The 21,873-nt window shown below is 48.3% G+C and overlaps 4 protein-coding genes across 5 annotated transcripts; 3 read left to right on the top strand and 1 right to left on the bottom strand.

Moving 5' to 3' along the window:
- Positions 1-45: 45 nt before the first annotated feature.
- On the bottom strand, positions 46-4,248 carry pgam5 (PGAM family member 5, serine/threonine protein phosphatase, mitochondrial). Of its 2 annotated transcripts, none has more exons than XM_063017692.1 (6): positions 4,066-4,248; positions 3,789-3,955; positions 3,520-3,645; positions 3,289-3,377; positions 2,444-2,577; positions 46-1,842 (listed from the first exon to the last, which is right to left on the bottom strand). In XM_063017692.1, exons 1-6 carry the CDS (start codon positions 4,242-4,244, stop codon positions 1,692-1,694), a joined length of 846 nt encoding a protein of 281 aa, XP_062873762.1. In that variant the 5' UTR covers positions 4,245-4,248; the 3' UTR covers positions 46-1,691. The 2 variants fall into 2 exon arrangements, with proteins under 2 accessions (XP_062873762.1, XP_062873763.1); XM_063017693.1 differs by having other exon boundaries at positions 2,444-2,574.
- Positions 4,249-5,464: 1,216 nt separating this feature from the next.
- On the top strand, positions 5,465-11,495 carry poli (polymerase (DNA directed) iota). Its single transcript, XM_063017740.1, has 10 exons — positions 5,465-5,601; positions 6,222-6,341; positions 6,549-6,713; positions 6,810-6,953; positions 7,082-7,318; positions 7,418-7,596; positions 9,623-9,714; positions 9,989-10,125; positions 10,502-10,686; positions 10,818-11,495. Exons 1-10 carry the CDS (start codon positions 5,550-5,552, stop codon positions 11,391-11,393), a joined length of 1,887 nt encoding a protein of 628 aa, XP_062873810.1. The 5' UTR covers positions 5,465-5,549; the 3' UTR covers positions 11,394-11,495.
- Positions 11,496-12,542: 1,047 nt separating this feature from the next.
- On the top strand, positions 12,543-18,409 carry wdr31 (WD repeat domain 31). Its single transcript, XM_063017739.1, has 10 exons — positions 12,543-12,670; positions 13,892-14,014; positions 14,104-14,230; positions 14,616-14,690; positions 15,030-15,174; positions 15,715-15,815; positions 16,236-16,303; positions 16,654-16,795; positions 17,036-17,198; positions 17,311-18,409. Exons 2-10 carry the CDS (start codon positions 13,956-13,958, stop codon positions 17,469-17,471), a joined length of 1,041 nt encoding a protein of 346 aa, XP_062873809.1. The 5' UTR covers positions 12,543-12,670; positions 13,892-13,955; the 3' UTR covers positions 17,472-18,409.
- A 565-nt stretch (positions 18,410-18,974) lies between these two features.
- On the top strand, positions 18,975-21,217 carry LOC134335588 (RING finger protein 223). The gene is made up of 2 exons (XM_063018150.1): positions 18,975-19,030; positions 20,446-21,217. The coding sequence occupies exon 2, from the start codon at positions 20,524-20,526 to the stop codon at positions 21,100-21,102; it is 579 nt and encodes a 192-aa protein (XP_062874220.1). The 5' UTR covers positions 18,975-19,030; positions 20,446-20,523; the 3' UTR covers positions 21,103-21,217.
- The last annotated feature ends 656 nt before the right edge of the window (positions 21,218-21,873 follow it).

The raw sequence follows: 21,873 nt of genomic DNA, 5'->3' as shown, positions 1-21,873 counted from the left end.
GCTGCAGAAATCACACGATGGAATAATGAACCCTGAGATCTGAAGTTCTGAAGATGAACAGATTTATTTCTCACAATAAAAAAACATCGTGATCAGAGAGCGTCCACAAACTTCTGCTGCTGTTCATGCTGTACACACACACACTGTCCCAATCATTCTGATCTCTTCATGTGCTGGTATCAGTGAAATCATTAAACGTCCATCAATTATGACACAACAATGTGGACGCTGCACCATGTGGACTAAAGTATCGGGACGCCTTTCAGAATTCAGGTGTTTCAGTCACACCCACCACTGATTCTATACAATAACACATGGCTCCAGGTTTGTGCAACAGTTTAGGGAAGGACCTTTCCTGTTCCAGCATGACTGTGCCAGGTCGTTAAAGGTGCTGCTCGATTGACTTGAGTTTGGTTTGGAGGTCCTGACCTTTCACCTTCAGTTCAACACCTTTGGAATGAACTGGGTGGCTAAATGGGCACAGGTTCCCACAGGCACCTTCCAAAATCACATAGAAATGAAGGTTGTAGCCTTGGGGGGCTTAATGTACATTAATGCAAACTGGCTTTGACATGGCATGATTTTATGGGAGGCGTCCCAATACTTTTGTCCACGTGGTGCACATGTGAGGAGGACAGAAGAGGCTGAGGTCGCTGGTCCTGATGCTGGGATGAACTGGTGCTTCAAGTACTGAGATGAGAAACGGACAGACCTCCACCTAAAGGCTTCTGGGAGTTTTTACATCAAACAGAAACTGGGCTCAGGACGCACGTAGACCCTGATCAGAGCTTTACAGCAGGATGAACGTCCCATCGTCTCATCAGCAGGTCCAGATAACGGAGTGAAGCATCAGGAAGCAGCTTCAGATCTGATCCAGCTTCACCAACGAGACCAAAATACTCCAGAATACAAACATAGTGCCCAAAAACATCGCCACACCTACACCGTACACACCCAACACACCGTACACACCAAACACACCGTACACACCCAACACACCGTACACACCAAACACACCGTACACACCAAACACACCGTGAAGACACTTCAGGAGTTAAAGCGCAGGAACCACCGACTGAGAACATCACCAGAAAGCCAGAAACGCTCAGAGCCATGATCAGATCAGCATACACATCAATCATCACATTAGCTAAACGTTTCTGACTGTTACTGATGGGAGTTCTGCAGCCGGACCTGCTCAGTGTTCCGAATCAGAACCAGAATCCAATTCAATTCCAAACTGGTTCAATAGAATCAGAAAAAAAACAACTAAATATAAATGAATCATAAACAGATCAGGTTACAGATACAGCCAGAGTGAACGTGAATCAGAGTCACAACCGGATCAGAGAGGAGGTCAGAGCCTCATCAACCAAAAACAGGTTCCATGTTGAATCAGAATCAAATCAGAATCAAATCAGTCAGATCATAACTGACTCTTCAAAACTGACTCTGAACCATGTAAGTCGTGAGAAAGATCTAAACTCACGTGGTTCAGAACCAAATCCTAATGACTCGAGTGAGTCAGAATCACGAATCATGAATCGTATCTGAATGTAAACAAAATCAGATCAGAACTGAATCATGATATATAAGGACGCTGGTGCTTCTTCTTATTTTAGTGGACGTGTGACTGTGATTCGGTTCTGATTGGACGGTTCTGGTTCTGGTTCTGAAGCGGGTCGGGTGTATTAGGTGCGGGTGACTTTATCAGGTGGCATGAATCCCGAGTCGCCCATCGCCCGCAGTCCCACCCTGCCGCTCGGACGGATGGTGAGCCACGTGATGCTGCCGTTATTGAGGCCCAAACGCAGCCACCCCTCGGGAGGGAACTGTAGAGCCCTGTAACACACACACGCACGCACACACACACACACACACACACACACACACACAGTCAGCTACAGCAGGACTGAATGTTCAAGTGCAAATGATTGTTATTATTTGTCATTTAGGCAACACAGAGTCACGAATGAATCACTGAATCAGACATGAATCAAATGAGTAGAAAGAGCTGGATCAGATTTGAGCTTTTAGAACTGATCCTGATTCAGATTGACTTGATTCTGTTCTGAACTGTTTCTGATTCACGTTCCATTTGGAGTCAAATCAATAGAAACGAATCAGACCTGAACTAAATAAAAATGAACAAATAAACTAAACTAAATAATTCATAAATTAATCTAAACCAGATCAGAACTGAATCAAAATAATTACAAATTTGATTCTGAATGAAGTTAAACGATTCGATTCAGAACAAAAAAAACAACAACTCAGACCTGAATCCCAACTGAATCAGAATTAACACCCAAACGAATCAGTAAATGAATCGACATTAACAAATGTAAAGTAATAAATCCTCTGAATCATTTTTATTCAATTCAGAGTCATTTGTTACCACACACACACACACACACACACACACACACACACACACACACACCTGCACACAAAATAGCGGATGACGTTAGCATGACAGACGATGATCTCGTAGCTGTCCTCCTTCTGTTTGGGATCAGCTCGGTGGATGTAGCGGCGGAACGCTGCCTCGATCCGAGCGCCGTCCTCGTGGTACTGCTGAGAGCGTCACACACACAGAGATCATACACACACACACACACACACACGGTACCTCGTTCACATCAGAACCGGCTTCAGAACCGCTGGCCTGTGATCAGATCATGTGATCCTGATTGATTATATTTAATGGTATGAAAGTACAGAGTGATGTTGAGGACGTGGGAGCAGGTTGGATGATGGACAGGATGCTGGGATTGGTGTCCATCACTTTGTATTTTCTCCTCATTATACAGCATGAGTGAGCATCTCCAGCAGAACAGCAGAACCTTCAGGTCCACACTGATTCTGTGGAGAAGGGTTGTGAGATGTGTGAGGCTGGTCTCCTTCAGCACATGACACAGAGGGTCAGGATCAAGGGTGTACGAGGGGAGAAGCTCCTCAGGAGTTCATTTTTGGGTTGTTTTTACTGAGGGGTGTGGTCTCTCTGAGCTGGTACCGTAATGTCACATCAAAATCCAGGTACAGTGTGTAAGGTGTGTGTGCTGCATAAGAAGTGTGTGAGGAGAGTGTGAGGAGTGTGTGTGGTCCATAAGAAGTGTGTGTGGAGTGTGTGAGGAGAGTGTGTGGTCCATAAGAAGTGTGTGAGGAGTGTGTGTGGAGTGTGTGTGGAGTGTGTGAGGAGAGTGTGTGGTCCATAAGAAGTGTGTGTGGTCTATAAGCAGTGTGTGAGGAGTGTGTGAGGTCCGTGAGGAGTGTGTGAGCACTGACCACAGCTTCAGGTTTCCAGTGGCCGACAGGAGGAACAGGTTCTATAGGAGCTCCCTCTCTCAGCAGATCACAGCTCACCATCTCCACCCCTGTAACACACACACACACACACACACACACACACACACACACACACACACACACACACACACACACACACACTGTAGCACTGCAGCAGGTGGATTGGTACCTCTGTGGCTGTAGGTACGAGTGTGAGCGTGATGCTGGTACCTGGTAGATGTTTGCTGATGATGTTGGCGGACTCTTTAGCTCTGGACATGCTGGAGTGAATCAGAACGCCGTACTTCAGCCCGAGAGCCGCCAACCTCTGACCTGTAAACTCCGCCTGCTCACGGCCTGCACACACACACACACACACACACACACACACACACACACACACTACTGAATAGAGGAACTCGGAGACGACAGCAGCTCCATTTCCTGATCTGACACTGAACTGAAGCAGCACTCTGGATGGAGAACATGTCCCAGCGTACCTAGCGGGGTGAGGATCTTCTCGTGGTCTCCGTTGCCGCTCAGGTTGTACTGGGAGTGTCGGATGAGGAAGATGTGGCGGGTCGCCGTGGGTTTGGTGCTCTCCACGTCCGAGCCGTTCTCCTCGCCCGTGCTCCCTCTCCGTTTGATCATGGAGGTCGGCTCACGCCTGGAGACAGAGGAGGAACATCAACCCTCATGAGATACACCACCTACCATCAAGGTGCACCTGGTGTCTGGGAACATAACCCTGGACACCCCTGATGTATGGACACCTACTTATCCCAGTTCGAATCCCAGCTGCTGGAGGTGTATGAGGGTGTGGCAGCATGCAGCACTGTAGGTTTGATCCTCAGACCCTCCTTCTGCTGGTCCGGTAATAATCCTCCCCCCCACACCAGCACCGCCGACCCTCCGGCCACCCCACACACCAGTTTCACCACCCGCCCCAAATTCATCCCTGACCTCAGTCTAATCCGATCACCAATCAAACCTATCAGATCAGATCAGAACCGCACGTGTCTCTCTAAACCACGTGACTCTCACGGTAACTCTGATCGATAATCGTAACGCCGGTACAGATCAGATATTAGATCGTATCGAGCAGCGCAGATCTGATCTATTCAACCTGAAACCGAAATGAAACTACACCGGAGGGGAAGTCCGATCACACACACACACACACACACACACACACACACACACACACACACCGAACAATACACCGAGCAAAAGAAAAGTCCTGATTAAACCGGCTCATCACAACTGCAAATCATTTCAGACTTCAGTAAAATAGCGTGTTTATACTTTTAATAAATACGTTTGGACTGATTTATTTATTTAATTTAAATACATATATAAATCGATTACTCTGTATTGTCTGATTTGATACTGATGTGCGATTTTCCTCCAGACAAACAGGTGGCGCCAAACACAACTGAATTGGTGTGTGTGTGTTAAATCGATCTTTCCTGTAGACTTAACGACTTTCCATAAAGCACCTCAGCTGTAATGGTGTGAACATGTGCTTTATTTCTACCCAAAATTACAAATTAAAGAACTTTTTATTTTAAAAATCACTGATCAACAATTATTTCAAAGAATAAAACAACAGTGTACGTCAATTTAATACAAAAATACTGATTCATAAACAAGGAAAGAATTAAGACAAGATCCAGACGTGGTGGCAAAGTTGGTAAAGTGGTGCCACCATAGCCAGACTAACTACTCGGCGGCGCAGCAGTGTACCATGCTGGTTGACCACCATGTCCACTGGACACACAGGGTCTGAAGAAGGCGACACTGAACGGGGCATCGCCTCCATACATGCTGCATTGATGCGACTCCGACGGTCTGGTTGAGGTGCCTACACGAGCGCTGGAGGAACACCAGGAGCAGCCTGGTCCTTCAGACCTGCTGAGATGCTTTTCTCTGTCAGGAGGCGCATTGGGTGACAGATAGACGTCGCCAGGGTGCTCAGGGGAATCAGGCATATCTAAACTGGGTGCAAAGAAGGGGAAAGTCTAGGTGCTGGATATACCGTGACCCTGACCAGGATGAGAACGTGGGAGATAATAATGAATAAATAAATAAATACAGGATTGAACTTGAGTTTGTTTAATCGATTTGAAACGCACATGAGCAGGATCAGAAGTGCGCATGCGCTGGCTGAAGCGGACCGCTGCAGTTTGTAAACAGTTAGTGGAGTGGTTTCTTTCAGCCTGAATTTCATTTATAACTCTATATATTTCTATATTTTTAAGATGGATCCAGATGAGGAGGAGGAGGACAGTGCGTGGGGGGCGATGGATACCGGTATAAATGTTTAATAATATCACACTTTCACACAGACGTCTGATTCTGATTATTAAAAACTACATTTATTTTATCTGTAAATAAAGTTGTTCTGATTAAATGAGTCTGTAAGATCTACACACACTACATATTTATATATAATTAATGTCAAAAAGTTCAAATACACTTCAATAGAAGATAATCAGCTTTAATAAGTTTAATGTGAGGATTCTAAAAATCCTCTGGGTCATAAATATACAGACAGTAGCTCAGATGATGGATCTGTTGCTGTATCTGATGCTATAATGTCACTGGACTTTGTATCATGGCTTCCTGATTCATTACTGATGCATTTCTGAAGCCACTGTGTTGTAAAGCTTGCTTGACAGTGTACAGTTCATGAAAGACCCGTTTCTTGGTGGTTCTTGGGTACATCCACCCATCCAGGCAGACCCGGGTTTCTTCTAGACCTCAGAAGGAGTCCAAAAGAGCATAATGCTCTCAGATTGAAGCTGTGGTTGATGTTTTGAAGAAAGCATGTGTAAACCACAAACATTTAACACTAGAAGACTCCAGAGGTGCTTGGTGGACCGGGCTGCAGCTCTCATGTTCTTTTGGGTTCTGTTGTGTTGTTGTTGTAGACGTCACGACTGGGTTTGTGGAGAACCAGAAGCAGAGAGTGATCCTTCATTTTGACCTGGACTGCTTCTACGCTCAGGTGGAGATGATCCGAAATCCAGCCCTGCGCTCCAAACCCTTAGGTGAGGACGTCTGGGTGTTGTGTGTGAGCACTTTTCTGGCTGCGTCCCAAACCAAATCCTGGGATGTAAATGTGATAATGCGACCATATTTGTTTAATAATTATTCTGGTGTGTGGTGCCACCACCATCACATTTCATTTGATCAACCACGTTTCTCCAGATGTGTATTGTCGCGCTCCCTGTGTGATTAACTCTGCCCTCGTTCAGGTGTGCAGCAGAAGTACATCATCGTGACGAGTAACTACGTAGCCAGGGAGCTGGGCGTGACCAAGCTGATGCTGGTGAAGGACGCTCTGGAGAAATGTCCTCAGCTGGTACTGGTGAATGGAGAAGATCTCACCCACTACAGAGAGACCTCGTACAGGGTCACGGGTACGTCCCCTCACACACCTGAGCAGGATTTTTGGATCACATGACCCAAGTCAGGTCAGGCCTGGTCAGTAACCCTGTATCTGTACCTGGATTAAGATCTGCTGATGTCCTACACCCCCCTGGTGGAGCGTCTGGGCTTTGATGAGAACTTTGTGGACGTTACGGAGATGGTGGAGAGCAGGATGAAGCACATAAACACGTCAGATCTGTCCTTCGTGGGTCACGTGTACGGACATGATGGTGAGTTACGTCCAGCACTGATAACCTTTATTATTATTATTATATAAAGCCTGATTGTGAGGTGTGGTGGGGTGTGGTGGGGTGTGGTGTGGTGTGGTGTGGTGTGGTGTGGTGTGGTGTCTCCTCAGCCTGGGACGTTCCCGTACAGGACCACGTGACTCTGGCTGTGGGGTCGGTGATAGCGGCTGAGTTGAGGGGGGCGCTCCACTCCAGACTGGGTCTGACCTCCTGCGCTGGCGTGGCCCACAGTAAGCTCCTGGCTAAACTGGTGTCGGGGACGTTCAAACCCAACCAGCAGAGTGCGCTCCTGCCCCACAGCGTCCCAGACCTGATGGGGAGCCTGAGCGGACCGTGCAGGGTACCAGGTAACACCGTACTGATACTGTAGTTACACCTCAGGGTGTGTATCGGGTCTGACTGTGTGTGTGTGTGTGTGTGTGTGTGTGTGTGTGTGTGTGAGACAGGTATCGGGTACAGGACGGGTCAGAAGCTGAAGGAACTGGGCGTGGTCAGTGTGAGGGATCTGCAGCTCCACCCTCTTCCAGCGCTGATTCGGGAGTTTGGAGAAGCCGGTGCCAAGAGGATACAGAGTCTGGCCTGCGGGGTCGATCCCTCACCTGTTACCCCCGCCGGCCCCCCACAGGTAATCCTCCACTGCAGGTTACGGCAGCACAGGTAACACCATTATAAGTAACACCAGCACAGGTAACACCAGCACAGGTAACACCTACTCATGTAATACCAGCACAGGTAACACCACCACCACCACAATAACACCAGCTCATATACAGTGCCTTGCAAAAGTATTCAGCCCCCTTGAACTTTTCAACCTTTTGCCACATTTCAGGCTTCAAACATAACGATATGAAATTGTAATTTTTTGTGAAGAATCAACAACAAGTGGGACACAATCGTGAAGTGGAACGAAATTTATTGGATATTTTAAACTTTTTTTAGAAATAAAGAACTGAAAAGTGGGGCGTGCAATATTATTCAGCCCCCTTGCGTTAATACTTTGTAGCGCCACCTTTTGCTGCGATTACAGCTGCAAGTCGCTTGGGGTATGTCTCTATCAGTTTTGCACATCGAGATACTGAAATTTTTGCCCATTCTTCCTTGCAAAACAGCTCGAGCTCAGTGAGGTTGGATGGAGAGCGTTTGTGAACAGCAGTTTTCAGCTCTTTCCACAGATTCTCGATGGGATTCAGGTCTGGACTTTGACTTGGCCATTCTAACACCTGGATACGTTTATTTGTGAACCATTCCATTGTAGATTTTGCTTTATGTTTTGGATCATTGTCTTGTTGGAAGATAAATCTCCGTCCCAGTCTCAGGTCTTTTGCAGACTGCAACAGGTTTTCTTCCAGAATGGTCCTGTATTTGGCTCCATCCATCTTCCCATCAATTTTAACCATCTTCCCTGTCCCTGCTGAAGAAAAGCAGGCCCAAACCATGATGCTGCCACCACCATGTTTGACAGTGGGGATGGTGTGTTCAGGGTGATGAGCTGTGTTGCTTTTACGCCAAACATAACGTTTTGCATTGTGGCCAAAAAGTTCGATTTTGGTTTCATCTGACCAGAGCACCTTCTTCCACATGTTTGGTGTGTCTCCCAGGTGACTTTTTATAGATATCTTTGAGAAATGGCTTTCTTCTTGCCACTCTTCCATAAAGGCCAGATTTGTGCAGTGTACGACTGATTGTGTCCTATGGACAGAGTCTCCCACCTCAGCTGTAGATCTCTGCAGTTCATTCAGAGTGATCATGGGCCTCTTGGCTGCATCTCTGATCAGTCTTCTCCTTGTTTGAGCTGAAAGTTTAGAGGGACGGCCGGGTCTTGGTAGATTTGCAGTGGTCTGATACTCCTTCCATTTCAATATGATCGCTTGCACAGTGCTCCTTGAGATGTTTAAAGCTTGGGAAATCTTTTTGTATCCAAATTCGGCTTTAAACTTCTCCACAACAGTATCTCGGACCTACCTGGTGTGTTCCTTGGTCTTCATGATGCTCTCTGCGCTTTAAACAGAACTCTGAGACTGTCACAGAGCAGGTGCATTTATACGGAGACTTGATTACACACAGGTGGATTCTATTTATCACCATCAGTCATTTAGGTCAACATTGGATCATTCAGAGATCCTCACTGAACTTCTGGAGTGAGTTTGCTGCACTGAAAGTAAAGGGGCTGAATAATATTGCACGCCCCACTTTTTAGTTTTTTATTTCTAAAAAAAGTTTAAAATATCCAATAAATTTCGTTCCACTTCACGATTGTGTCCCACTTGTTGTTGATTCTTCACAAAAAATTACAATTTCATATCGTTATGTTTGAAGCCTGAAATGTGGCAAAAGGTTGAAAAGTTCAAGGGGGCTGAATACTTTTGCAAGGCACTGTATACAGTATATATATACAGGGAACACAACCACTGATTAAAAATCTACAGGTAACACCAACACAGGTAATACCTCCACTGATTCAACATCTATAGGTAACAGTATCACTGAGAACACCAGCTCCATAGGTAACACCAGTATAAGTAACACCACCACAGATAACAGTAACACCATCTCTGGTAACACCATGATGATGATGGTGTGTGTGTGTGTGTGTGTGTGTGTGTGTGTGTGTGTGTGTGTGTGTGTGTGTGTGTGTGTGTGTGTGGTTTCAGTCCCTGAGTGATGAGGACTCGTTTAGGAAGATCTCCAACCTGAGTGAAGTGGAGAGTAAGATCACAGAGCTGCTGAGCAGTCTGACTGAGAGGTGAGAGAGATTCAAACCTCACTGTCTGAATCAGACTGTGTTTACACTCCACACTCACCTGCACCTGTTTCTTATTGTCTGATAACGACACTGACACAAATCCCCTTAGTTACTGATGAAAATCCTCAGCACGGTTTCTGTTACTGCTCTGTAAAATCCTCTTGTTTAAGCTGTAGACTCGACATCATAGATGAAACCTGACTCTGTGTGTGTGTGTGTGTGTGTGTGTGTGTGTGGTGTGTGTGTGTGTGTGTGTGTGTGTGTGTGTGTGCAGGATGTATAAGGACGGCAGGTTACCTCACACTCTGAGACTCACGTTGAGGCGAAGCACCGCAGTGAATCACCGCTGGTTCAGCAGAGAGAGCCGCCAGTGTCCCATACCCCACAGCACTGCGTCCAGGATCATACAGGGTACACACACTCACACACACACACACACACACACTCACACACACACACACACACACACACACACACACACACACCTCACATACACCTTGCACTCACACACACACACACACACACACACACACACACACACACACTGAACAGAACATCTCAGCAGATGAACTTGAGGAAATTGAAGCTGGACTTTTACATGCAGTGTGATTGTAGCTAAACTCAGTGCTGAGCAGCTTTTTTGTTTATAATTCGTGTATCATTTCTCACTCACTGTGAACCCAGCATCACCTAGACCAGGACCAGTAACCATAGCAACCACCACACAGGATTCATAACGTACCAGTAACCTCCGCATCCTCCACACGTTCTCTGTCCTTCACCTCAGGGCGTGGCGAGGCGGTACCTCAGCTGGTTTCCATAGCGATAAAGCTCTTCCACAAGCTGGTGAAGGTGAGCGAGCCGTTCCACCTCACCCTGCTGAACGTGTGTTTCACCAACCTGCAGCCCAGGAACCAGGGGAGGAACCACATCAGTTCCTTCTTCACTCAGAAACCAACGGCTGCAGGACAGGTGAGACACACACACTTATACACACACACACACACACACGCTCATACACACACACATTTCTGAACAGAAGATCTGAGGTTCTAGAAGCTCCTGAACAAGCGTTCCTCACCCTGAGTGTGTTTTTATTTCAGGAGGGTTCCTCAGGTCTCAGTGTGCACAGCGTTCTATCCACGTCCTCACAGTCAGGAGCTGTGTGTGGTGAACAGAACAACCAGAAGAACGAAGAACCATCATCATCATCGTCATTTTTCACCAAGAAGTCCCAAACCAAACCCTCAGAGAAGCTCGTTCCTGAACCCTCAGATCCATCCGGCACCTCAGGAGAACCGGCGTGTTCCAGACTCCCACCTCACATCGACCCCGAGGTCTTCAGATCCCTGCCAGAACACATCCAGACCGAGCTCATGAGCAGCTTCCAAACCGGAGACGCTGCAGCTCCGAGCGACACCGGCCCTGCGAACACCGAGGGTACGGGTGCTAGTGCAGCTGCAGAAGGTCCGGACGTTCCTCCTGACGTAGATCCCACGGTGTTCTCACAGCTCCCCCCAGAGGTCCAGAGAGAACTGCGGACGGAGTGGAGGCAGAGCAAACCCGCACTCAAGATCTCCTCCAGAAATACAACCAAACGCACCAGCGCCCAGGTCAGGAGGGGTGTGAGCAGACCCTCCCCAAACTCCGGCCTGCTCAGGTACTTCAAACCTGGCTGAGGGCCACGTCCGAACCTTCAACCTCATCTTCATCCACACATCAGAGCAGTGACTGGATCTGAGCAACTTAATAAATAAATAAATGTTTTATAAATAATAAAAGTTTAATGATCACGTTAATCTGGACATTGTACACAGTCGAGCAAGCTTCACACTGCCACAGGCTTGGAGAACCTCCTGCTCCTGCTTCCTCTCTATCGACATCTTCAGCAAGGTTGAAGGTTCTGACTTTGGAGCAGTGTGTTGGGAGATGAAGCTTGCTCGGCTGTGTACAGACTCCCTCATGCATCCTAGCAGATCGGTTTTGTTATTGTGTGGTTCTTTATTTACTTCTGACCATCCTGACACGTTTCCTCTCAGCGTGAAGTGACAGGTTTGGGTTTTCTTTTCAACCCTGGCTGGAGACCACTGTTCCATGTACTCTTTGAAGTTCCAGCTCTATTTATATGGGCACAGAGAAGTCAGAAGCTGTCAGTAATGAGCAAAAAGAACATGCTACAAACATTCTACACCTCTACCTTTATCTAAGCTGCTGTATGTGTATTACATGACCAAAAGTATGTGGACACATCCTATTTATCAGGTGTAGGTTCTTATGCTTCCTGCTTTGAGGCAGCAGTTTAGGGAAGGCCCTTTCTGGTACCAGCATGACATATAGTGGACAATAAAGACCTGGTTTGATGTTGTTTGATGTTGTTGATGTTGAGGATCTGCACACAACCCACTCTACTACAAGGGCAGCTGTAGCCTAGCGGTTAAGGTACTGGACTAGTGATCCAAAGGTTGCTGGTTCAAGCCCCACCACTGCTAGGTTGCCACTGTTGGGCCCTTGAGCAAGGCCCTTAACCCTCAAGTGCTTAGACAGTATACTGTCACAGTACGGTAAGATTGTAAGCCAGGCCTTATCATCCAAGTGCTCTTTTAACCAAATGGGCACAGATTCCCCACAGACACACTCCAGAATCTCATGGTGAAGCTGTTATAGCTGTATATTAACACTCATGCTCAGGTGTCCACATACTTATGCTCATATACTTTATCATAATAAAGCTGAACGGTTAAATACGGTGCTGACGTCAGTGTGACGTATCGCCATCTCCCCGCCCCCCAGGCTACAATCACGTGATCTCCGGTCACCAGGCAACGGGAAGCTTTGGTGAGCAGCGTGGACCCTGCAGGGAGAAGCTGCTCAACTCCGGACATTCAGTTCACATCTATTTATATCATCTACACCTGTAACACCTGTGTGTTTATCACTGCAGCATCACCGTCAGCAGGTAAATTCATCCGTTCATTCAGCACCGCTACTAATCTGATTATAACCGGCTAACAGAGCCATGCTAACAGCTCACAGCATAGCACAGTGTTTATATAGAGTCTGATTTATTATTATTATTATTATTATTATACCGGAAATTACAGCTACATTATTATCATTATTATTATCATTATTATTATTATTGTTATTGTTGTTATCTTCATACATCTATAGAATATTGGTAGTGACACTACACTTATAAATCTATATAATATTTATACTTACAGATCAATAACACGTTTATAGTTATAGATTATATATATTTACACCTGAAGCTGCATAAACAATCACTGAGGCTTTACAATCAGACAACAACAACACACAAGTAACTGTGTGTAATATTTATAAAGTTTATATTTACACTGATCAGCCATAACATTAAAACCACTTACCATATAGAAGCACTTTGTAGTTCTACAATTACTGACTGTAGTCCATCTGTTTCTCTACATGCTTTGTTACCCCCTTTCACCCTGTTCTTCAATGGTCAGGACCACCACAGAGCAGGTATTATTTAGGTGGTGGATGATTCTCAGCACTGCAGTGACACTGACATGGTGGTGGTGTGTTAGTGTGTGTTGTGCTGGTATGAGTGGATCAGACACAGCAGCACTGCTGGAGTTTTTAAACACCTCACTGTCACTGCTGGACTGAGAATCGTCCACCAACCAAAAATATCCAGCCAACAGCGCCCCGTGGGCAGCGTCCTGTGACCACTGATGAAGGTCTAGAAGATGAGCGACTCAAACAGCAGCAATAGATGAGCGATCGTCTCTGACTTTACATCTACAAGGTGGAGCGACTAGGTAGGAGTGTCTAATAGAGTGGACAGTGAGTGGACACGGAGTTTAAAAACTCAGGTTTTCTGCCAGTTTGCCAGTGTTGGGCCCCTGAGTGAGGCCTCTAACCCTTGATCATCCCTGCAGGAGCTCCGTCTTACACCTCACGTCTTCTAAAGCTCTGAGGACGTAACACTGCTAATAGGATTCAGGTCCCTCCTGCTGCTGCGTAATCAGATCACACACACACACACACACACACACACTCTCACACACACTCACATTTAAAATAGCCAGCAGCCGGTAGGTGTGTATGGGGGTGTGAACATGTCTAAATGAGGTGTTTGGTAGGTTCTCCAGTACCAGTATTTTAAGCAGTGCTTTGATGTGTGTGATTGCAGGACGGAGGTGTGTGAGGGCTCCACCATGTTGGCTGAAGTTCGGTGAGGTGCAGGACGCTCCAGCATGGGTAAACTCCAGAGCAAGCTCCGGCGCCGATCTGACCTCTACAGGTCCCACACCTGGTCAAGATTCCTGTACCTGTAGAAGCTATACACGCCGACAGTGTGTGTGTGTGTGTGTGATTCTGATCCTGTTATTGTCACCTGTGCAGGGCCAGAGAGGGGGCGGAGTCTACACCTCTACCTCAGGTGGTGCAGTATGAACCCGCCCACTCGGACGCCGTTAACTGTGTGACCTCGCTGACCTCTGACCTCTGTGTGTCAGGTGGAGGTGACCAGGTGAGCAGCGCGTTTATTTTGCATTGTCTTCATGACCTGTTGCCCGACACCCTCGCTGGCTGAGGTGCATCAGCCTGACAGTAGGAGTCGCAGCATCATGAATGCCATTCAGCTTCCATCCCGTCCTGTCCTCCCTCAGACACGGCCTGTTGTGTTCGTGAAGCTCCTGACCTGACCAGTGAGCCCGGCGGGACTCTACTGGAGGTCTTAAAGTGTGTTCATGAAGTGGGTCACGTATGAAGGAGCTCCTGGAGGAGGTTCATGTACCATCAGTGTTCCTCCCACCACAGATGGAGAAGCCCTGCTGCAGTGTGTGTGTGGAAGTGTGTGTTGGATGTCCAGTAATGTGTGTGTGTGTGTGTGTGTGTGTGTGTGTTTTGTCCAGGCGGTGGTTGTATACGACTGGAGAGCAGGGAAGCTCTGTAGATCTTTCCATGGCCACAGTAAGGAGATCACCAAGGTACGTCTGCTTATTAACCTTCATAACATGTTACAGCTGTTCAGAATGTCCACATACTTACGCCCTAAAGATTTTACTGTGTTACTGTAACGTTTGATGGAGGGACGGGCGGTGGCGTCTCCTCACATGGAGCTTAGCATGTCTCTCCGTATGCGATGCGGGTCTCTGCGTGGAAACCCAACACTGTCAGGTGATAAGAAGTGGTGCAGAGGGGGCGTGTACTAACCTGCACTTTTCTCCAATCAGTGTTGGCGTTATGTGGCCAGCGGATGGCGATAATAAGCATAACCCATGTGTGTGTGTGTATGTTTGTACTTGTGTGTGTGTGTGTGTGTGTAGTTGGCGTGTTTCACAGGCAGTACGTGGATCTTCAGCGCCTCCCGGGATAAATCGGTGCTCATGTGGGATTTTACTGGAGGTTCGAACCCTGTCCAGTCCTTCTGCGGACACGAGCTGGTGGTGAACGGGGTCGCTGTGAGTCCAGGTACCTACACACACACACACGATGCTACCACCACCGTATTTCACAGTGGTGACGGTGTTGTTGTGCGGTGGCTTGTTGCGTTCACTGAAACGTTTCACCTTGCCTAGCTGATGAGGTACAAGACTAGTAATCAGAAAGACGCTGGTTTAAGCCCCGCCCTCACCAAGTTGCCACTGTTGGGCCCCTGAGCGAGGCCCTTACTTCTCTTGCTCAGTTGCTTTGTGATCTGATTGGCAGCTACAGAGCTTCTGCAGCCACTTCACCCAGCTCCTCTTCTAGTTCCTAGCAGTGGACTGACCTAGGAAGTGTGGCTGTAGTTTCACACGTCCTCTATTCCTCTATGATTAATTGAGCTGAGCTCTGCGGTACGTTCAGCACCGCCCATGCTTCTCCTGATCTGTGAGGACAGTCTCTACCATACTGATAGACCCTACAGAGGGAGGCGTGGTTTATTACCGTGTTATAACACTACATGGCCAAAAGTTTGTGGACACCCCCTGTTATGATTGCGCTGTGTGTGTGTGTGTGTGTGTGTTTCAGACGGGTCGAAGCTGTGCACCGGTTCCCGTGACAACTCCATGTGTCTGTGGGACATCGAGACCGGGAAGCGGTTACAGAGAAACACCATCTCACGCAACCTGGTGAGGGCGCCACGCCTCACGAAGCGCATTACCCACAATCCTCCAGCACCAGCCAGCGCTCTGTAGTAATACAGAAGGAAGCACGTGCTGTCCGTTACTGTCTAAAACCATTCCCTTCTACCGTCTGTGTCACCGTCCACAGTCAAGCAGGCTGTAATCACCTCAGCTTTAAAGCTCGCTCGACTGTGGAGAGTGTCACCATGTTCCAGAAGCTTCTAGAGTTTCTCTCCCACCCTCTCCCAAATTCCTGTTAAAAGCTTCCCAGAACGACAGCCATGTAGGAGGCGTGTCTGCATAATAATAACAGCCGTGTGTATACATTAAATAAGCTGTCCACATACAGTACTTTTGGCTGTACAGTGATCATGACCTCATGCAGAAGGTGTGTTTGCACTCTCTCTCTCTCTCTTTGTCTCTCAGGTGACTCACCTGTGCTGGGTTCCTGGAGGAACATCAGTGGTCCAGACATCAGAAGATAAAACCGTCAGGTGAGCTGCTGCTGACACCGGGGCGTGGTCCTCACCCTCCACTCTGATTGGATGAGGATTCATTTAATCAGCCGTGAATCTACACCATACACAGCTGTAATCTAGCGGTTAAGGTGCTGGACTAGTAATCAGAAGGTTGCTGGTTCAAGCCCCACCACCGCCAGGTTGAGCTTAACCCTCAATTGCTTAAACAGTATACAGCCACAGTACTGTTCGTCACTTTGGATAAATGTAAATGTAAATATGGCCAAAAGTATGTGGACACCAGAGCCTGAGTCAGTGTGTGTGTGTGTGTGTGTGTGTGTGTGTGTGTGTGTGTGTGTGTGTGTGTGTGTGTGTGTGTGTTACAGAGTGTGGGACAGCAGGGCGTGGCAGGTGACGAACACGTTTCCAGCTAAGCAGTACATCCAGACCCACTGTGATGTCAGCATGAACCAAAACCACCTGCTGTCCAGCAGCAACGGCTTCGGGGGCCACGGCGCTGAGACCACGGTCAGAACACAAGTGTGTGTGTACGTGTGTGTGTGTGTGTGTGTGTGAGTGTGTGTGTGAGTGTAGGTTTGATTCCTGATAATAATCTCAGATCTTTTGATTTGTCGTCATGTGTTTGTAAACGTTCATGTACAGTGTGTGTACGTGTGTGTGTATGTGTGTGTACGTGTGTGTGTATGTGTGTGTACGTGTGTGTACGTGTGTGTACGTGTGTGTGTGTGTGTACGTGTGTGTGTGTAGCTGTGGGACCTCAGGCAGCCCGGCTGTAGGGTTCTGGAGTACCGCGGGCATCACCAGACCACCGCCTGCTCCGTCTTCCTCCCGCCCAGCGTGGGGTCAGCATCACTCATCACCACGTCCTCATACGACCAATCAGTGAAGATCTGGGATCAGAACACAGCGGGTACTACACACACACACACACACACACACACACACACTCACACACAGCTCTCCCAGTATATGAACTGGTGTGTGTGTGTGTGTGTGTGTGTGTGTGTGTTTTCTCTCTGCAGTGTGTGTACTCACTTTGACCCTGGACGGTTCGGGGCCGTTGGTGTGTGTGGCCCCGTGTGACTCCAGCACTCTGCTGTGTGCCAGCTTTAACTCAGGCCTTCACCAGCTGCAGGTGGCACAGGGCGCCGTGCCCGGCCTCAGGGAGGTGGCACGCTTTTAACCAGCACCGCCGCCGCCGCTGCTAACCGCTAACACGCTGCCTAACACTACTGATACTGCTGGTTACAGACATTACTATTACCACTAACACTACTGAATCTACTAACACTACTAACTCTAATTACTCTACTAACATTAATGATACTACCGACTCTGCTAACACTACTGACTCTACTAGCTGTACTGACTACTGACAGTACTGACTCTACTGATTACAGACATTACTGTTACCACTGCCACTACTGACTCTACTAACACTACTGACTGTACTGACTATACTGACTATACTGGCACTATTGAGTACTGACTCTACTGACAACACTGACTCTAATTACTCTGCTAACACTACTGATACTATTGACTCTACTGACTCTTACTAGCTGTACTGACACTACCCAGTACTGACTCTACTGATTACAGACATTACTGTTACTACTGGCATTACTGACTCTACTAGCTGTACTAGCACTACTGAGTACTGACTCTATTGACAGTACGGACTCTGCTGCCTTTACTAACACTACTGACTCTACTTACAGTACTACTCACTTTAATGATTCTACTGCCACTACTGACTGTCCTGACACTACTGACTCTACTAAATTACTGGCACTGCTGACTCTAGTGACTCTACTGACTGTCCTGACTCTCACTGACAGTCTGCAGATCCACAGTGGGTGATGAGGACCAGGAGAGATGTTTTCCTCTGCCTCGTGTTCCTCACCTGATTATGCAAAACTGTGACCAAACACTGGAGGGAGTCGAGCACACGCCCCACTGCTCCCAGTCCAGTGGATACGACCTCAACCCTTCTCAGCTCAGTTTATATGGGCACAGAGACGTCACCAGCACTGGTCATTCAATTGTGTTCATTATGAGATTTATACCATTATTAAACATTATGCAAATGATCTCAAATAAAAGCTAAAACCTGTTAAAGCCTCGTGGTGAGTCTGTGTGGTGGGTCAGAGGGGTGCTGGTGCAGGTCTGGGGGGGTGGAGCTACTTTTGGGGTGATTAGTAAGGACCCTGGAACCGGGCGTGTCCCACTGTTCCTGATTCCTGGTACTGATGCTGTTTGATCGTGCAGACATGTTGGGTTGGGGTTGGCAGTGATGGAGTGGATGGAGTGTGATGGGTGATACGGGCACTACAGTGGCCCCACAGCCCCAGAGTCCAGGGTTCTAACCTGAGCTCCTGATAGAGCAGTGAGGCGCGGATCATGCTGGTCGGGTTCTAGGATTATATTATTATTTATATTATTATTATTATTATTATTTGTGAGCACGTTGTTGCCCACACACACACTCCACCTTTCTGCCGGTGTGTGTGTGTGTGTTTCCTGGTGCATGTTATTTCAGTATGCAAATCCCAGCAGCACCAGCATCGCCGTGCTCAGTACAGAGGAGCTGCAGAACGTCGGAACACCTGAACGGTGCAGGTGAACGTCCACAGTGGAGACGCCGGTGTGGAGAAGCTTCCTGAGATGCTGGAACACGGTTTGACCCCCACGCTGGGTGACGGGCTGGTAGCACAGCTGAGGAACCTGCAGTAGATCCGGGTGAGTGAAGCTCTGCACCATCACATCAGGTCAGGTTAGAATATCCTGGACAGGGCAAACCATGCCAGGGATTCAGTCACGCACTAGGTGTAGCCAGTCATGTCTGTGTAGATGCCTGGCTGGCTGGTAGCACAGCTGAGGAGTTTAAAGTTCTGAATGTATTTTCTCTGTATCATCACATGATGCTTTTCTGTTTGATTTCCATCCACTGGTGGGTTTGGTTCCACTGGGATTCAGTCACCTGCTAGGTGTAGCCAATCATGTCTGTGTAGATGCCTGGCAGGCTGGCAGCACAGGTCTCAGCAGTGGTGGGCTAGAATATTAGGGCGCTGCTGGATTCTACATTTACATTCTCAGCATTTAGCGGAGGATTCTATCCAAAGTGACTTACAGTACTGTGACAGTATACAGCCTTAACAATTCAGGGTTAAGGGCCTTGCTCAAGGGCCCAACAGTGGTAACCTGGGCGTGGTGGGGCTTGAACCAGTGACCTTTCGATTACTAGTCCAGTACCTTAACTGCTAGGCTTCACCTGTCTGAATAAAGACTTTCTAAACACAATCATGATGACATGTGAGCAGACTGTAACTGTGAGTAGATCACGACTCTCGCTGTGGTTCGGTGGAACCCCGGAGCCTCAGACTTCAGAGCGCTGCTTTAATTTGACGTTAAGGATCAAAACAAGTGGAATTAAATCCTGCAGGGCTGCAGAAATCAATCCTCTTTATACCAGCCGGTCTCGTTTACCAGCCTGCTCTCCTCAGCCAGGGTGATGACGGTGACGGTGATGATGGTGGTGACGGTGGTGACGGTGATGGTGATAATGGTGGTGCGAGTAAACGAGGGATTTGTAACACAGGGTTTGGGAGTGGAAAAGGGGTCAGTCTGAAAACAAAACGAAACATTTTCCACACAGGCCGAGCTGCTTTGCATGGCCTCGGGATGCTGCTGTTTAAAGGCTGACATTTACATAAACACCATGCAGCCAAAAGTATACGGACGCCACGTTTCAGAAACAAACAGAGCGACGTCTGTGTGACCTTTCAGCTAGAACAACAGCCGTTCTGAAGTGTGTCTGTGGGAATTTGTACCTGTTCAGTCAAAATACGGCAGCATCTGTATGGCTGGGCGCTGATTCCCAGTAGATGTTCCGGTTCATCTCAGAGCTGTTGAGTGAGGCTGAGGTCAGGGCTCTGTGCAGGCTGAGCTTTTCTTCATTAGGACCTTCCCTAAACTGTTGTTGCCAAGTTGGAAGCATATCATTTCCTTTACGTCACTGATTTATTACACCTGTTAGCAACTGTTGTGGCTGAAACAGATTAGAAGGGGTGTCCCAATACTTTTGTTATTGATAGGCGGGTATACATGTACTGACTGTGTTCCTGTGATGTATAACCCAGTCTTCTTGTTTGTAGACCAGCGGTGTCTGGAGGAGATCCTCAGATGTTCCACGCTGCTCCTGCAGAAACCAGCCAGTCCTGAAAGTCCAGGTTATGGAACCCTCCCCTAACCGCCCCGCCGACCCCTCGCCCTGCGCCGCGCCCTCCCCGGACGACGAGGACCTCCCGGATCTGGAGTGCGCCGTGTGCTTCTCCCAGTTCAACAACGTCTTCAACACGCCCAAGATGCTGGAGTGCCGCCACACCTTCTGCCTGGAGTGCCTGGCGCGGATGAACGTGAAGTCGGCGCAGCCCGAGAGCCTGCAGTGCCCGCTGTGCCGGGCGTACACGCCGCTGCCCTCGCTCGGCCTGCCCAAGCTGGCCACGGACGCCACCGTGCTGTCCTGCCTCCCCGAGGCCATGCAGCACGTCTACAGCATCCGCTTCAACCGCAGCAAGGGCCGGCTACAGGTGAAGCGCTCGCCCGCCGCCCTGACCACCAACCACCAGGGCCGGAGCCTGGACGTGGGCACGCCCGAGGACCCCCGCGCCGAGGGGGCGGAGCCCGCTGCCGACTCCTTCTTCGGCCAGCTGCTGAAGATCCGCCTGTGCCGGGTGCTCATCCTGGTCACCGCCATCCTCATCGTACTCTCCGTCGCCATAGTTACCGTCTATTACCTCATCAAAAAATGACGTCACGAGGACGGGGGTGGATTTCAACAAACTCTTGGACGGTTTTATTTTATAGGTTCTTCAGGTAGAAAGTAAAAGGCACTCGTGCTGTCGGGATCCGGGTTACAGGGTTCGAATCCCAGTGCTGCAGGGGGGGGGGTTAGGGTTAGGGTTAGGGTTAGTGGGGGGGGGGGGGGCGCGAAACAGTCTAGTAATTGTGAGGTGCACTAGCACTCATCAGTGCACTCTTAGTGCAGGTCCCAGGCCCTGATACACCAGGACTGGTGCACCAAATAAGGGCATCTGGGGTAAAAAAGTAGAATGTAATAATATATATATACTTTTTTAAACATAGTTTATTAATTATCTCGTGTTTAACTTTTTGCACTTTAAAATTCATGAAAATGGGATCAAAACTATGTGGACACGTGATCATGAGCCAGTTTTAAACCTCTACACTTCCTGTTACATCCTTCATGACTGAGCAAAGACTTTCCCCAACATCCTGGAGGATTCATGTAAGGTCAGACACAGTCCTGGCTCACAGTAGACCTTCCAGTTCATCCCAGAGCTGTCGGGTTGAGTGGATGGACGCAGCAGCACTTTTCCACCTAAGCAAATGTTCTCAGCCCATGCAAATGTACAGTTAGTTCCTGCAGCCCCACACACAGGAACCCTCCAGCTCCGGCCGGAAAACTCTGAGCGTGACGAGCAGGACGCCGCCGGTATCTGATCCACCGCAGTAAATAAACGCTTTGTTTAGCGCCGGCTTGATGAGCGTGACGCCACCAC

The sequence above is a fragment of the Trichomycterus rosablanca genome, chromosome 21, assembly GCF_030014385.1.
Source record: "Trichomycterus rosablanca isolate fTriRos1 chromosome 21, fTriRos1.hap1, whole genome shotgun sequence".
NCBI lineage: Eukaryota > Metazoa > Chordata > Actinopteri > Siluriformes > Trichomycteridae > Trichomycterus > Trichomycterus rosablanca.
This window is presented reverse-complemented; position numbering and strand designations above follow the sequence as displayed.